The following is a 17974-nucleotide window of genomic DNA, read 5'->3' as shown; positions in this document are numbered from 1 at the left end:
AAGAATGAGGTTCTAAACACATGTTGCAACATGGATTGAACTTTGGGAACATTATACTAAGTGAAAGAAGCCAAACACAAAAGGTCCTATCTTGTCTGATTCTATTTATATAAAATGGTCAGAACTGACAGAAAATAAACAGGTGGTTGCCAGGTATTATAGAGACAAAGGAACAGAGAATGACTACAAAGAGGTATGGGGTTTCTTTCTGGAGTAACGAAAATGTTTTAAAATTAGATACTGATGATGGTTGTACAACTTTATGAATATACTAAAAACCACTGAACTGTATTATTTTCAAAGATGAATTCTAAAGTAATGAATGAATAATGAATCTCAGTACAGCTTTTATAAATAAAAATAGACCAAGAGAAAAAAACCTTTCCATAATTAGCATCTGAAGTGATCATAGAGCAAAGGAGACACTACTGATCATTAAAAAAAAAACTTCAAGTATTAATATCTAATCTATTCTTTAGGTAGTTAAGAAAAAAGTTTTTCAAACTCATATACTCATTATGGCTATAAGGAAAAGGGAAGTAACATTCACTCCACAAATATTTATTGAGCATCTATGGGTTAAACTTAACTGAAAATTTGTATCTTGTTTCAGCTAATCTTGACAACAATTTAGGATCAGTATTATCCCACTTTACAGATAGATAATAGAGGTTGTGTCACACAATTTGCTTAGTAAATGGTAGAATCAGTTTCAAAACACCCGTTCAGCTTCTTGAAAGCCAAAAGAGTAGAAGAGGCTAGAAATCATTTACACAAAGAAAATGCAAAGGTCTTGGACAAAAACAATTCTACGAGTGAGTGTGGTGACTGTAAGAAGAAGAAAGGATTGATTCGTTACTACCACCAAGGCTCTAAGTCTAGGAAGAATAATGCTGTCACTACTGGAGAAAAGCTGAGGACGAATTTAGAGGAGGAAGGTGGTAGAGGTCAGCTCTGGAACTGAATTTGGAAATTAGAACAACCAAAAGGAAAAATCCTATGGGTAAGAAACTACAGTGAACGATCAAGAGGAGATTTATGCACCTTCTTACTACAGACTTGGAAGTATGGGAGCAGTTTCACTCCCACTGAAGAGCAAAAGGCTGAGAAAAAAATGAGTGGGAGTAGCCTTGTGACCCAAGGAGAAAATAAGACCTGGGAAAGCAAAATATGTAAGCAAAGGAATGGCCTGGAAATTAGGTTTGGTTTGAATGCAGGCTTTGCCACTAATTCCATGTGTATCCTTGACAAATTATTTCACATATCCAAGATTCCCATTTCCTTGGCTAATCAATGATGGTGTTATAAACTAATAAGGTCTCTAACCATAGAAGTCTGTGATTCTCAACAGACAAATTTTCAAGTAGCAGCATTCAGAAAGGCAAAGAAGTGAAGGATGAAAATTTGGCTTGACTGGCATTAGTAATCACACTGACTGTAATTAGTTCAACAGTATGTGAACCGTAAACTTCCAGATGTTCAAGCTGGATTTAGAAAAGGCAGAGGAACCAGAGATCAAATTGCCAGCATCTGCTGCATCTTTGAAAAAGCAACAGTTACAGAAAAACAGCTGCTTCTGCTTTATGACTAGGCCAAAGCCTTTGACTGTGTGGATCACAGTTAAAGATCCACACAGTCTTTGTGTGGAACATTCTTAACGAGATAGGAATACCAGGCCACCTTACTGCCTCCTTGACATCTGTATGTAGGTCAAGAAGCAAGTTAGAACCGGACACGGAACAAAAGATTGGTTCCAAATTGGGAATGGAGTACATCAAGGCTGTATATCGTCACCCTGCTTATTTAACTTATATGCAGAGTACATCATGCGAAATGCTGGACTGGATGAAGCACAAGCTGGAATCAAGACTGCCAGGAGAAATATCGATAACCTCAGATACACAGATGATACCACCTGTATGGCAGAAAGTGAAGAGGAACTAAAGAGCCTCTTGATGAAAGTGAAAGAGGAGAGTGAAAAAGCTGGCTTAAAATTCAAAAAACTAAGATCACGGCATCTGGTCCTGTCACTCCATGGCAAACAGATGGAGAAACAATAGAAACAGTGACAGACTTTCTTTTCTTGGGCTCCAAAATCACTGCAGATGGTGACTGCAGCCATGAACTTGAAAAATGCTTGATCCTTGGAAGAAAAGCTATGACCAACCTAGACAGCATATTAAAAATCAGAGACATTACTTTGCCAACAAAGGTCCATCTAGTCAAAGCTGTGGTTTTTCCAGTGGTCATGTATGGACGTGAGAGTTGGACCATAAAGAAAGCTGAGTGCCGAAGAATTGATGTTTTTGAACTGTGGTGTTGGAGAAGACTCTTGAGATTCCCTTGGACTGCAAGGAGACCCAACCAGTCTATCCTAAAGGAAATCAGTCTTGAATGTTCACTGGAAGGACTGATGCTGAAGCTGAAACTCCAAATACTTTGCCCACCTGATGGGAAGAACTGACTCACTGGAAAAGACCCTGATGCTGGGAAAGACTGAAGTCAAGAGGAGAAGGGGATGACAGAGGATGAGATGGTTGGATGGCATCACCAACTTGATGGACATGGGTTTGAACAAGCTCCGGGAGTTGGTGATGGACAGGGAGGCCTGGCGTGCTGCAGTCCATGGGGCTGCAAAGAGTCAGAAATGACTAAGCGACTGAACTGAACTATGATTAGTATTTAATGCAGAATAGTAAAGAAACAGAACTATAAGCTAAAGGAATTAAGTACAAAAGGGTGAAGATTAAGTAGTGCTGGCTAGCTCCAATAATCATTAATTGAGATCAATTTCTGAAGGTCATTGATACACAGACTTATGAAGGCCTGTGCCAAATAGATGGTGCTTTTTAAATAAATTTTCCAGGCTAGGACTTATTGACCATTCTTGATGGTCTGCATAGAACAATGGAATTAATCTAAACTGACTCTTGACTGCTAGAAACAACTCACTGAAATAGTATGTAAATGAAAAGTTATGGGGATGTATGTCAGTACATTTTCTCTTCAGTTTCCTTGTAAGTATAATGAAGATTTTTAAAAAATCTTATATAGTATATATATGTATTATATGTATATATATATATATATGGGATTCCCTGGTGGCTCAGCTGCTAAAGAAATTGCCTGCAATGGGAGAGACCTGGGTTCGATCCCTGGGTTGGGAAGATCCCCTGGAGAAGGGAACGGCTACCCACTCCAGTATTCTGGCCTGGAGAATTCCATGGGCTGTATATAGTCCATATATATAGTAAATAAAGGGACATAAATAGACAAGGCAGCCTTTGGCACCTCTATCATAACAACAGGGAACAGTGTTTTCAGTGTGGATTCTACATGTGGGTCTATGGGTTAATTTCGTGCCAAGAGAGAGCCCAAGGATGGCTGTGATCTCTGTGCATGGCCTCTAATGTTATTCATCTCATTAGACTATCAGTACATATCAGTATCAAATAGCTTATGAGCTCCCAAAGGACAAGGACCTTACTACCAAGGAAGAAACATCAATTTCTGATAACTGAATAAATGGATCCTAATTGTCTATGCCAAAGCCTTTGACTGTGTAGATCACAATAAACTGTGGAAAATTCTGAAAGAGATGGGAATACCAGACCACCTGACCTGCCTCTTGAGAAACCTATATGCAGGTCAGGAAGCAACAGTTAGAACTGGACATGGAACAACAGACTGGTTCCAAATAGGAAAAAGAGTACGTCAAGGCTGTATGTTGTCACCCTGCTTACTTAACGTATATGCAGAGTACATCAGGAGAAATGCTGGGCTGGAAGAAGCACAAGCTGGAATCAAGATTGCTGGGAGAAATATCAATAACCTCAGATATGCAGATGACACCACCCTTATGGCAGAAAGTGAAGAGGAACTCAAAAGCCTCTTGATGAAAGTTAAAGTGGAGAGTGAAAAAGTTGGCTTAAAGTTCAACATTCAGAAAACTAAGATCATGGCATCTGGTCCCATCACTTCATGGCAAAAAGATGGGCAACAGTGGAAACAGTGTCAGACATTATTTTTGGGGGCTCCAAAATCACTGCAGATGGTGACTGCAGCCATGAAATTAAAAAACTCTTACTCCTTGGAAGGAAAGTTATGACCAACCTAGATAGCATATTCAAAAGCAGAGACATTACTTTGCCAACAAAGGTTTGTCTAGTCAAGGCTATGGTTTTTCCAGTGGTCATGTATGGATGTGAGAGTTGGACTGTGAAGAAGGCTGAGTGCCTAAGAATTGATGCTTTCGAACTGTGGTGTTGGAGAAGACTCTTGAGAGTCCCTTGGACTGCAAGGAGATCCAACCAGTCCATTCTAAAGGAGATCAGTCCTGCGTGTTCATTGGAAGGACTGATGCTAAAGCTGAAACTCCAATACTGTGGCCACCTCATGCGAAGAGTTGACTCATTGGAAAAGACTCTGAGGCTGGGAGGGATTGGGGGCAGGAGGAAAAGGGGACGACAGAGGATGAGATGGCTGGATGGCATCACCGACTCGATGTACATGAGTTTGAGTGAACTCCGGGAGCTGGTGATGGACAGGGAGGCCTGGCGTGCTGCAGTCCATGGGGTCGCAAAGAGTCGGACACGACTGAGCAACTGAACTGAACTGAACTGAACTGAATTCAATACATTTACTTGGAAGCTATTTGGAACTAGTACCCTGAAAGTTCATTAGGTGGTGTGGTAGGAAAGGGACCAGAGAATGTTATTAAAATTCAGACATGGCATCTGATTTTGACTTTGACAGTGTCTATTTTAAACAGGTCTCACAGCAGTGGCGAAAAGCCAAATATAGAATCAAGTACTCAGCTCACAGTCATCTTTTCTGTTGCTTATTCCTTCCAAAGATGATAATTTCAGAGATATTATAGGCTGCCATAAAACCACAGCTTTTTCAACTCTTATCTCACTGTTCAAGTTTTAAAACAAGATGATTAAAAATGGTGCTCTATCATCATAAAAAACCACGTAATACAGTTTTCGTGTGTCTTTATGAGGAAGTCGAGAGTCTGTAACCAGCACTATCCACCCACTCACCAAGTACATTTTAATGATAAACACATGATTTCCTGAAAAAGTCAGGTGATAACCTTTATAGCAAAAGCCTGATCCAAGCTGTGTTATTTCTGCTTCCCTTCACCAAAGTTCTGCTCTCCTTTTGCCTAGTGTGCTTAACTTCATTTTGCTAAAACAACCTGGAAGGTTCTTGACAGTTCCGGATTTAAAGACTAGGATAAATCCAAGATTCTTCACAAAGAAGCACTCAAGCTGACTATACACAAAAATACTTTGATATATAATATTAATACACAATAATTAGCTAGTAGATTTAATTTCCAATGGAGCAAAGAACTCGTCTATTTTGGTCTCCACTGACTCATTAGTGCTTGGTAAATACTGAGTACCGAATAAAATTACATGCCATTGAATCTTTAATGGCATGCTGGCAAAACAACAACAAAAATTATGCTCAAATAATAGCTACTGAATATGAATTTTAGGCCAGGCAGTCAGTACTGCAACAAAGCAGTCTTTCCACCATTCTTCAGCAATAACTTGAGAGCAGTGTGGTACACAAGTCCACTGCTCTCCCTTGCCCCTCACTTCTCCCTTAGACTGGGAGCTCTAGGCTCTGGCTCCCTGAGATAGCCTTCTAATGTGGCCAAAATTTGTCAACTTAAGCAAATCAAAATTATTACTGATAAATAAATCTATAACGTAATTTATAGGTAAATCATTAACAATCTTGATAAATACAGTACTTCTTAAAAACATTAATGCTTACAATTTCATTTTTACTTCCTTTTGAATGTATATATGCATGAATTTATTGATAATCCTATTCCATGAGGATAGGATTGGCTTTGAGTTGGCTTTATATTTTTCACCAAGTTAAGGTAAAAACAAAGAGTTATTTATACCCTTCCTATACAACATTCTCACTTTCTCTCTATAAAGAGTAAAGTGCATTAAAAGCCTAGAACAACAGTCAACAGCCATCAACACCCGTGGTAAGAGGTTATGTAGGTCACAGCATTTGGCCCACTTGTGGCATCCACTGTCCTTGACTCCCATTACCACAACACCTGGATTGCCTGTGTCACCACAACAGAAGTAGTCAGAGCCATCAGCAATATTTGCTATAAGAAAAAACTTTTTTTTTTAAATCCAAGAAATGTTCAAACTATAGTCCACTGAAATGCTATCTACACACAAGAATGAGGTGTCTGAGTAACACAGGCCTCTTCTTTAGAGCTATTTCCAATGCTTACGAATTCAGAGTTAGAGCTGGGCATGGTATGGTATGAAATCTCACCACCAGGTGGAGGGGCAGGGTAACCTAGAGCCCTGCCTCTGGAGTAGGCACACACACATTGTCAAACACACACCAGTTTAAAGGGTCTTCATAACTAGCATTTGAGCATCTTGATCATTTTTGTAAACTATTTTTAGGTCTCAATAGTCTCCATTTATGTATACTATTTCATTTTAAGCTCCAATCAATGAACATTCATAAAAGTTTGGCAAGTTCATCTTTTCTTCCTTTCCTTACACCCCAAGATTAAAGGTACAGTTCATTCTCTGGCTGAACAATTTTATGGAGATATTATTTTTTATAAAATGAAGGTACAATCATTTTCTAAATTTCCCTTGAAGAAACAAGAGACATTTGGAAGTAAAGAAATAGAAATTATTTTAAATGGATGAGAAACTAGTACTACTTTATGGTTTATTATTCTAAAGCAGAGTTTTCCTAAGATTTACTTTCAGGTTATTAGGTAAGTTATAAGAATACTATCTAAATAAAATACATAAAATACTGAACTCAACTATTAATTATTTTGCATTTATCAAAATCAGATTAATTTGCCTTTTCAAGCTAAAGATAGAAAAACATTCCTGAAAATTTAGAAGTCTACCTATGGTAGACTGCTACTGTCCTAATTCATTCTTCTCTAGTAACTGAACTCATACTGAACTCTAGATATTTCCAGCTCTAGGACAGATTCAATTTACAGGCACAATGATCAAAGATATCCTTCACTTTTAACATTAGGTTTAACACTACTAGTAAAGGGAAATTATGACACTTTTTGTTTTCACAACTGACTGAGGGGGAGGTCAGTCCTGCTATTACAGGCCCTAAGAAACCTTTCATGTATGTGATACTATACTGTCATACAGACTTTTCCTCTAGAAGAAGTTGTGACTCAAAACATTCTACAAAGACAAACACTGAGTCTCCAGCTAAGTAAATAGTACACAGTTACTTGAAAGTACATTCAAGTATCAGCACGTGTGTTTTTCTATCAGCTAAAAAATGAAAAGTTGGGGGAGGACCCCAAGACAAAAAACTTCTTTTCAATTTGGGTTAAGATGTGAGATTCTGAATTTTAGGCTTATCAGAAGACTGTCCTTTTCCTTTTTTTTAAATTTGAACATTTTCTCTGAGTAATCTTGTTCATTTCTGTATACTGTCGACTCCTAAATCTACTGTCTCCAGATCCCAAACCTGAGCTCCAGAGTTGTAAACCCACACAACTTATTCCACACCTATGCTATGAATCCCACACGCTTGCCTCTTCAAGACCTTGTTCCATCAAATTTCTTCACTCTTCCATCTCTTTAATCAAGCTACCCACCCACCCTCTCCTAAGATTCTTCTCATCATTACTTAAATATGGGTAAGTCTACATCTCAAACCAACTAGCAAATAAAAACCCTAGACCCACATGGCCCTCTATCTCTAATTTTTTTTTCATTGTTTAATATCTTAAAGGAATTATCTTCCCTGCCTGCTGTTTCTCTGTTCTTACCTCCTGTTCATTCCTTAGCCATTCCTTCACTCCACAGAAACACTTCTTACTAAGATCACAAGTGACCAACTTGTTGGCTTCATACATGGGAAGGGCAATGGGGTAAACACTGGGAGAAATAAGCTTTAATTTTGGTTCAGCTGTGATGTGACTAGGGCAACCTAAATTTTGTTCAACTGATTTTTCTCCACTATAATACTAGGAAATTCATTTAAATCCTGGTTATAACTCTCCTGAGAGTTTTAATTTCTTTTTTGTTGTTGGTTTCTTTTTTTTACTATTTTTAAAATATTTATTTATTTTTTGACCATGCTGTGTGTGCTGTATGGGATCTTAGTTCCCCAACCAGAGGTCAAACCGTCCGCCCTTTTATTGGGAGCACAGAGTCTTAACCACTGGACCACGAGGCAAGTCCCTATAATTTCTATCACAGACTTTCTCAGGTGGCTTTGAGAGTCTTTGAAGAAAGGAGCTGTACGAGGGAAAGGGAGGGTTATGGTTGCTTGCTGAGGCAGAAAGGCTTGGCTCCCTCAAAAGCACAGACTCCTCCCAAATAGAGTCCCAGATGAAACTAACAGAAATGGAAAGATGGGCCTAAAGGGCAGGTTCAAGGGTAAATGATCCAAGTTGCCTCTGGCAAATGGCTAACATTTCCTGCTTTACTTCCATTCCATACTGCCTTATGTCAAAATTTAAAAAGGTACTCGATCAGAAATGAGTAGGCTTATACGCCTGATCTGCAATTACATTTACTCAGCACACAAGCCATAGAATTCATACAGATAGGCCTCCCTCTGCTTTGGTTTAATAAATCCAATCAAACACTCATTTTCCTTTCATTCAAACCCATACTAAAATTGTTAAGTACAAATGTGAGAGCCTGAGTGTGGTTAAATTTACAAAGCAGAGTGTTAAAGTTTAGCTCCAAAGATGACGAGTGGGCCCCTAACAGAAGATGCCCATGGATACCCCCTCCTCTGTAGCACATGCAAATCCTGCCACTGCATGCAAATATCAGACTTGAGAACAAAAATAATCATACATTTCAATCAACACTCACCCTCTAGATTCTCCAGAAAGGAGGTGGACATGAGAGCTCACTGTGGTTAGGCCATTTCTCTGCTGAACCTGATGGCTGGTGTTCCAAGTCAGACATAAACTGGTCTGTGTCAAAGAAGACAACATCACTACTGAATGGAACAAACCAGAGGGTAACAATCTACTACATGCCCAGCTTGTTTTTTTCTACAATCAAGAGGAATTTAGTTTTCCTTTACCTGCCAGTCATGGCATACAATAGCTCCCCACATTTTACTGGATAATATAAATACTGGAGTCCAGAGAGTTTAGGTTATGCTGATTTATTTTCTAAATTTAAAAGGGAAGTAATTTTTAAAAGTTACAGTGATGGTTTTCAGTGATTGTCAAGGATAGATTTAATTTTCAATAAACTAGTTTCCACATACTTGTCTGTGGCTGTATCTTTTTTTTTGGCTGAGATATGTGTTATGCAGAACCTCAGTTCCCCAACCAGGGATCGAACCTGTGGCTCCTGCAGTAGAAGAACTGGAAGCATGAAGTCTTTTTTTTTTTTTTTTTTCGGAAGCATGAAGTCTTAACCACCGGACCACCAGGGAAGTCCATCTGTGGCCACATCAGAGTTATTTGGGCACTTAATAAAAAATAAACTTCTGGGCTCTAGAGCACAGAATCAAAATGTCTAAGGGTAGGGGCCCAGAACACTATATGCATAGGTAAATTTGCAGGTCATGAAGGAATGTTTTTTAAACTAAAGTTCACATCTATTAGCACGTTATGAAATCAATAGAGTAAGCTGAAATCAGTATTAAAAAAATAGAACAAAATAGAAGATGGGCTACATTTTCTTTAATAAAGGTTAAGAATTGGCTTGTGAGACTTTCACATTAGTTGTAAGTTTTTTGTTATGTAACGGATCCATGCTATAAAACTTACTTATTGTTAGAAGTAGTCAAAATGTTTGAAAGTCACTGTACTCAAGAAGAGTCACTATTGTCAGTTTTGTGCTAATGGATGACACACTCAGATGCCCAGCTAAAGAGTCCACTATACAATGAGGCAGCCTCCTCCTCTGGCCTATAAAAAATTATTTTTGGCCTTTGCTGTATGAATTCAAATAAAAGGACATAACCTTCTATTAGATTCTAGAAGAATGCTTATTTTATTAGATTCTAGAAGAATGCTTATTTTATCGTGGAAGAGAAGAAACTGTACATAATCTCTGTGAACTAGCTGATACCATACCCTCCTCTTAGGCAGATAAAAGAGGGAAAACCAAGGAGCAGCCAATCTCCTTGCATTCTAGTGAGTGCAAAATGCAGTCTCACTAAATGGGTCAAAACAAAACACAAAAGCCAGGAACTCTTTATGCTTAGGCAAAATTTTTCTGCCTGAAGCTTTTTTATTACTAAATTTAAGATCACTCACCTAGCTTCAGGAGTGACTTAAGCATTATAGTACCTTCAAAGGTCTCCTTTATGAGGCTGCCCAATCTTCACAACTGAATCCTTCAAAACAGACTCTATGGTACAGAACATGGGATTCCAGGTAAATCAGCACATAAATTAGAAGAAAGAGAAGTCCAGGCCAAGATACACTGGGGGCTTTTGTGAGTTGGCTGACACAGTGGTACTTTCAGATTGTACTTATGGAAACTTGCAGCCCTCAAGACATTCTTATAGTTCCTTGAAACTCTGCTGCCAGCTCCAAAGAACAACTGATTTATCTCTATCACACAAACTTTGGCCAGACATTTAAAGAATTAATACTAATCCTTAAACTCTTCCAGAAGATTGAAGAGAAGGGAACACTTCCTCTCATTCTAAAGCCACTATTACCCTGATTATCAAGGTCAGACAGACACTACAAGAAAAGAAAACTACAGAATATAAATGGGAAAACATCCCATGTTCAAGGGCTGGAAGACTTATATTGTGAAAATGATAATACTACTTAGAGCAATGTATAGATTCAATGTGATCAAAATCCAACAGTGTTTTTGCAGAAACAGGAAAATCCCATTCTGAAATTCATATGGAGTCTCCAAGGACCCTCAAGAGCCAGAAAATGAAGTGAAAGTGAAGTCACTCAGTCGTGTCCGACTCTCTGTGACTCCATGGACTGTAGCCCATCAGGCTCCTCCATCCATGAGATTCTCCAGGTAAGAATACTGGAGTGGGTTGCCATTTCCTTCTCCAAGAACAGTCTTGAGAAAGAATAAAGATGGAAGACCAACACTTCCTGATTTCAAAACTTACTACAAAGCTACAGTAATCAAAACAGTATTACACTGGCCTCAGGACAGACATACAGACCAAAGGAATAAAACAGCCCAGAACCAATGCTCACTTCAGCAGCATGTATACTAAAATTGGAATGATTACAGAGGAGATTAACATGGCCCCTGTGCAAGTATGACACACAAATTTGTGAAGCATTCAGTATTTCTAAAGAATTTTAAAAGAGTGTATATACATACACGTATAACTGATTCACTGTGTTGTACAGCAGAAACTAACACAACACTGTAAACCAACTACACCTCAATTTAAAAAAATAGCCCAGAAACAAACCCTCACAATACAGGGTCAATTAATTTTCACTTTCAAACAAGGGTTCTATTGGATATACACAGGCCAAAGAATGGAAGCTGGACTCACCCCTCGCACAAATTTAATACAAAATTAACTCAAAACAGATCAAAGGGCTAAACATAAGAGCTAAAATTGTAAAACTCTTAGAAGAAAACATAGGGCAAATCTTTATGATCATGGATTGGGCAATGATTTCTTAGGTATGACACTAAAAGCACAGGCAATAAAAGAAAAAAATAAGATAAACTGTACTTCATCAAAATTAAAAACATCAAAGAATCATATCAAGAGAGTAAAAAGACAATCCATAGAATGGGAGAAAATATACGCAAATAATTTATCTGATAAGAATTTTTTTAAATTAATTTTTAACTGAAGGATAACTGCTTTACAATACTGTATTGGCTTCTGCCATACATCAACATGATGGTAAGGATTTAATATTTGAAATATATAAAGAACTCCCATAACTTAATAACAAAAACCTAAACAACTCAACCAAAAAAAATAGGTGAAAGATCTGACTAGCCAGGTCTCCAGAAAAGATAAACTAATGACCAATTAGCTCATGAAAAAGATATGCAACATCATTAGTCACCAGGGAAATGCAAATTAAAACTGCCATGATACCACTTCACACCCATTTAGGATGGCTACTTTTTTTATATATATAAGTGTTGGCAAGAATGTGGAGATACTGGAGCCCTCAATGCACTATAAATGTAAAATGTTACAGGCACTGTGAGAAAAATACTAGTTTGGCAGTTCCTCAAAAAGTTGAACAAAGAATTCTACATAATTCAACAATTCTACTCCTAGAAAACCCAATGGAATTGAAAATAAAGACTCAGATACCTATACTCCAATATTTATAGCATCATTATTCACAACAGGCAAAAGGTGGAAACAAACCAAATTTCTTTCAACAGATATATGGACCAAAAAAATATGGCATACACATACAATGTAATATTATTCAATCATAAAAAGGAATGAAATTCTGATATACGCTTTTAACACGCTGAAACTTGGAACCATTACACGATGTGAAATAAGCCAGACACAGGAGGACAACTGTCGTATTCTACTTGAATGAGGTATCTCGAGAAAGGAAAGTTATAGAAATAGAAAGCTGAACAGAGGTGACCACAGGCTGGACTAGGATGAGATAATGAGGAATTATTGCTTCATGCCTATAGAGCTGTTGCTTAGGGTGATGAAAAAGTTCTCTAAATAGACAGCAGTGATGACTACACCCTACTGTAAATGTACTTAATGTCACTGGACTGTACACTTAAAATGGTTAAGCTTTATGTTATACATATTTTACTGAATTCTTAAAATTTCAAAAACAAACTGGGTTTTCTCATGGGAAAACACTATGAAATGACTGAATGAGTTTTTCACAGCTCTGTCATTAACTCAAAGCAACACCCAGAGGATTTTTAGTGTCAAGTTGTTCAAATAGAGTAGCTACACGATGGGTATTATTTATGGGAACTTTTTGCCTCTGGAATTATTCATCATAAATATGTTTAAGGCTGGATGGCACATACATACCTCCCAGCAGAGTATTCATGAGAATCGTTGAATCCTAGTTAAAAGAGAACGTTCAGTATTATCTACCTTCCTCCACTTCTGAGTCCCTAAGTGACTAAACACCTCATTTGTGACCCATCCTCATCATTGGCTATGCATTTATTTATTTAAATATAACAAACACCAGTAAAATAAGCATACAACAGGTGGACTAGAACACTGACAATATTAGCTGTGCTGCTCCTCCATACCAGCATCCTGATTCTCCCATCCAAGTTAATCACCTGAATCTTGCACTTATCTTTCCCTAGGAACTTAAAGGCAGGTTCATCTGCTTGTCACCTATACCGAACCACAACAGCTGAGGTCACATTAGAGTCCCTGTTTACAGTCAAATTAGCAATTGCCCTACATTCAAGATCAGCATGTTACTTCAGAGCCTGCAAGTGGCAGTGTCAGTTTTCACCCACAACAGCAGGTCAGGCTATATTTAACGTGTACCCTCTTCTCTGCTGAAAAGCTGCAGCTGCGATTCTGTTAGTCTGTGAACACAGGAGGACAAGAGGGAACTGAGGGATTCTAATGGAAAGTTCTCACTGGTTTCAGCTCAATCACAAATTAGAAGAACCTGCATTTAAAGGTCTAAGACTAGTTTAACAATATTATAATCTTAATTAAAAATGCTTAAAACACAGCTGTGACAATTTCTACATTTTTTTTGTACTGTTTTAATGTATATCACTTGGTCCAAATCTGGGACATACACACGATAAAGCACAGAAATGTTTAGGAAAAATTACAGTTCCAGGCACACAAACTTTAACACTGGAGTAAAAACTCAGATGTAACACATGCTTGTCAAGCAGGGACAATGGTATTAATACATCTAGGTAGCAAGGAAAAAAAAAGTAGCAAAGGAGTTTTGAACAATATTCTAACTGGCTGAATAAGTATATATTACAAGTCTTCTAAGGAGACTGCTTCAAAGAGAACATCAATTGGTTAAGGTTGGTATTCTGCTGTTGCTATTATCCCAAGGAATAAACCCCTCTGAGGAGGGAGCCACATTACTCTGAAAATGTTTCTGAGACTCACCTGAGCCTGGAAGACTGATGTGAGGAACCCAAATCACCTCAATGAAACCAAACAAGGATAACTGCAAAGTTTAGTCTTGGGTTCCAAAAACAATACATGTAAAAATCCACGGAGGTGGGGCATGGGGTGGGGATACAAAATGGACATGATTCAGTTATGACTAATGACTAGTGCTTATGATTCACTAAATTAACAGCAAGATGGAACTAAGAAAATCCCCTGACCTACACCAAACTGATAAAATTTTCTGAACAAGGAAGGTGACAGCCCCAATCCACTTCTGAGCTGGCTAGAGTGTTGCCTTCTGGATACGGCGCTATGAAAAGAACTAAACCCCAGGGTTCAAACAAGGGAACAAGCATGTTATTAAGGCTGAGGGAAGGATGAGATTGCTCGAGTGTTTTTAACACTTAGGAAAGAGATAAAGATTTCACACACATGAAGGATTATTACAGAAGAATGATTAGATTTGCTCTGTATGATTCCAGACACATCAGAGCCCACACAAAACAAGGGCAGCTGGAACTTAAAAGGCCCTGAGATGTTCCAAAGAGCTGGAGAGGAAGAGACTAACAGGAATATAATATTACTAGGGACACCAGATAATGAATTCCAGTGTGAAAAAGGAGGGTGGAATAAAGAGGCTTTAAGACTTCATCTCTAATGAGAATCTAAAAATTTTTTTTTCTTTTATTACAAAATTTATTTGCTCACGTTACATAAAAGTGGCTGGGAACTATGTTTCTCTTCACAAATTCTTATAAAGAATTCCACCTCTAGGATGGATTACTGATACACCTCAAAGAAAACAATGAGCAGAGAATCAAAACAATCATCCTTGTGCAGGATGTGTGAAAAGAAAAACAGCAAGACAGCTCATTTCTGATAAGTTACTATAGAAATCAGACTGGATACTTTCCATACTTGTTTCACAACACCATATGCCTGTTCATTAATAAAAACATCTAAGGTTAACAATAAAGGTATATGCTGCTGCTAAGTCGCTTCAGTCGTATTCGACTCTATGCGACCCCACAAACAGCAGCCACCAGGCTCCCCCGTCCCTGGGATTCTCCAGGCAAGAACACTGGAGTGGGTTGCCAGTTCTTTCTCCACTAATGAGAATCTAAAATTTTAAGCCCTGGTCCCTCTCACAAACCAAAGCTCTGCTGAGAAAATAGCATTTTCTCTCATCTATTCTGCTGCACAGATGCTACTCTGCGGATGCTCTACATCCACAGTTTCAGACTACAGACTGATGAGAAACATGACTGCAAATACTGAAAAAACTCCTAGAGTCCTGAATTAGGAGCTCTGATTTGGGTTTTATTTATTTTTCTGACTTGGGTTTTACTCTGCTATTAAATCAGTGTTAACCTGGATGAATACCCTAAGCTCTGTAAAACTCAGATCCTCTACCTATAAGATGAAGGAGCTGTATTATTTTCAATTCTGTAAGTCTTGAATTTCCAAGCTGAGGTGCACTAATATCTTCTCTATTAAATGTCACTGAATTTATAATAAAAAATTAAGGTGTTAATGTCTGCATATCTAAAGGTAACAGACAAGTTTGAATGAGTCTTGACAAATTCTATTTTAATTAGAAATCTCAAAAATAAAAAGGATATTTTATTTGCTTTAATCTTTGATTAAAAAAAGAAAGGGGTAAATAAATATAAAACAGAAACAGGATTAACAAAGTTATTAAGATTAGATGATAAATATATTTTTCCTTCCCTGGTGGCTCAGAGGTTAAAGTACCTGCCTGCAATGCAGGAGACCCAGGTTCAATCCCTGGGTTAGGAAGATTCCCTGGAGAAGGAAATGGCAACCCACTCCAGTATTCTTACCTGGAGAATCCCATGGATGGAGGAGCCTGGTAGGCTACAGTCCACGGGGTCGCAAAGAGTCAGACACGACTGAGCAACTTAATTTACTTCACTATTTAACTAGTATAACACAATTTAAAAAAAAAAATTACTCATGTCCTCTAGTTGTAGAGTGGAAAATTACTTTGTACTTAATGCTTAGCACAATACAGAAAAGTTAAAATAAAATCTGAGCTCAAGTTAACTGCGAAGTTCACTTTAAGTAGTATACTTTCAATCATTTTTGGTATGTTTCATGGCTAACTTTTTTTTACTCTATTTTATTAAACATTATTGTTAATCTCCTACTGTACCTAATTTATAAATTAAATTTTATCATATGTATGTATACTTGTATAGGATGCTCAGGCGCTCAGTCATGTCTGTTTACAACTCCATGGATTGTAGCCCACCAAGCTCCTCTGTCCATGGGATTTCCCAAGCAAGAATACTGGGTGGGTTTTTATTACTTACTTTTAAAGCTTATCATAAAGTGGACATTCAAGTACTACAGAGTTCAAGGACTATGAAATACATAACTGTCGTTTTTTAATGAATTTATATTAAAACTCTGCAGAACCGTAGGATTTTCTAAGCATCTAGAAGTTTACCTTCAAAGGCAAATCTAAATAACGTAATCAATGAGTCAGTTGGCAAATACCAAAAATTCATTTTAGAGTTCATGTTAAGCATCAAAATGCAGAAATTATACATCTAAAATGTATAATCCAAGATATACAACCCATCCAAGATATACAATCCAAGATGCGCAGGAGTGTATTTTAATCCCCGAAACCCCTCTTTGATTACGGCTAGTGCCACTGAGCTCCTGTCAAGTCTCCTGACGGGTGGCAATGAGGGAATTCTGCAGCCAGTCCTTGTCCTCTGTGGGGCTGCAATCTGGGAACTTTGCTTAACTGTGAATGGGACAAAATGGAAACTATTTTACTTGCCCTCATAGATCTCATTTTTCCAGATTCTCTGCAATACATTTTCACATATTCAAAAGATGAAATAAAATCTTCATAAAACCTTTCTAAAAGTTCCAATTTACTGTGCCCCCAAATCACTCAGTCTGTAGTAAATTATAAAGAGTAAATTCCAGTTTTGGTGTGTTTTTAGAAAAAAAAAAGTCTTCACTTGGAAAGAAAATGAGCTGGAATATCCCATGAGACCTGCTTAATAAATCTTGTATCTTCAGTGCCATTACTGAAGAGGTAGGTTATCATACTCCAGGTCTCACCCTATGTTTCAGAGACTAAAATTTTAAACATGAACCCTGAAAGCAATACTAGTGTGACGAATCAGATGCAGTTGTGTACACACAGTCATGCAGAGAAATTCTACACATGCATTCTGGATAATGTTCCACTATTCTCAAGGAATGAAAAAAAGCCTGAGGGATCCCATTAAGCACTCAGTTCTAACCATCATGGTCTGCTACTGGTGGGGGCAGCTGCAGTGCTGCAAAAGAAAAAAAAAAGACTAGACTGAAAAGATCTGATTCCAGTCTCAGCTCTACAACTTACCAGCTATGTGACCTTCAGAAAGCCTAATTCCCTAAATGAAGCTATCTAGAGGATTCAGAGCATCACCAACTCAATGGACATGAGTTTGAGGAAGCTCCGGGAGTTGGTGATGGGCAGGGAAGCCTGGCATGCTGCAGTCCATGGGGTTGCAAAGAGTTGGACATGCCTGAGCAACTGAACTGAACTGAGAGGATTCAGTAAGAGTTTAATTAGACAACAATGCTACGAAAATTATAGGTTTTGCTTTAGTTTATTATACCTTTTGTTTACACACAAATGACCTGGCCAATCCCCTTGGCGCTTTGAAAGCCATCCTCTTCTTGCCATCTGCCCTCCAGCCACAGATAATCATGCTTTCCCAGACACAGCTTTATGTTTCTGCTTCTGTTGTCTGATTTTCCCTTTGATTCTCATTTACTGATACTACACTTGATCTTAGCCAAAAGGTTAAGAGGTGATTGATCCTCATTTACTGAAAAATATACT

At 38.0% G+C, this 17974-nt stretch overlaps 1 protein-coding gene and 1 non-coding gene across 7 annotated transcripts in view; one reads left to right on the top strand and one right to left on the bottom strand.

The window, feature by feature from the left end:
* Positions 1–17974, bottom strand: part of NFATC3 (nuclear factor of activated T cells 3) — a 93968-nt gene that overhangs the window by 3732 nt on the left and 72262 nt on the right. For 2 of the 6 annotated variants that reach the window (XM_070771941.1, XM_019978622.2), the window contains exon 10: positions 8886–8989. The exons of 2 other annotated variants lie outside the window; for them this stretch is intronic. In XM_070771941.1, the coding sequence (XP_070628042.1) occupies positions 8889–8989 (101 nt within the window). In that variant the 3' untranslated portion in view covers positions 8886–8888. Of the gene's footprint in view, positions 1–8885; positions 8990–14769; positions 16877–17974 lie in introns of those variants that run through there. 2 more of the 6 variants (XM_070771939.1, XM_070771938.1) reach the window with 1 other exon arrangement.
* On the top strand, positions 11205–11312 carry LOC139177429 (U6 spliceosomal RNA). Its single transcript, XR_011561872.1, has one exon. It is a non-coding gene; the product is annotated as a U6 spliceosomal RNA (small nuclear RNA).

The sequence above is a fragment of the Bos indicus genome, chromosome 18, assembly GCF_029378745.1.
Source record: "Bos indicus isolate NIAB-ARS_2022 breed Sahiwal x Tharparkar chromosome 18, NIAB-ARS_B.indTharparkar_mat_pri_1.0, whole genome shotgun sequence".
Taxonomy (NCBI): Eukaryota; Metazoa; Chordata; class Mammalia; order Artiodactyla; family Bovidae; genus Bos; species Bos indicus.
Note: the sequence above shows the minus strand (reverse complement) of the source record. Positions and strands in the feature narration are given on the sequence as shown.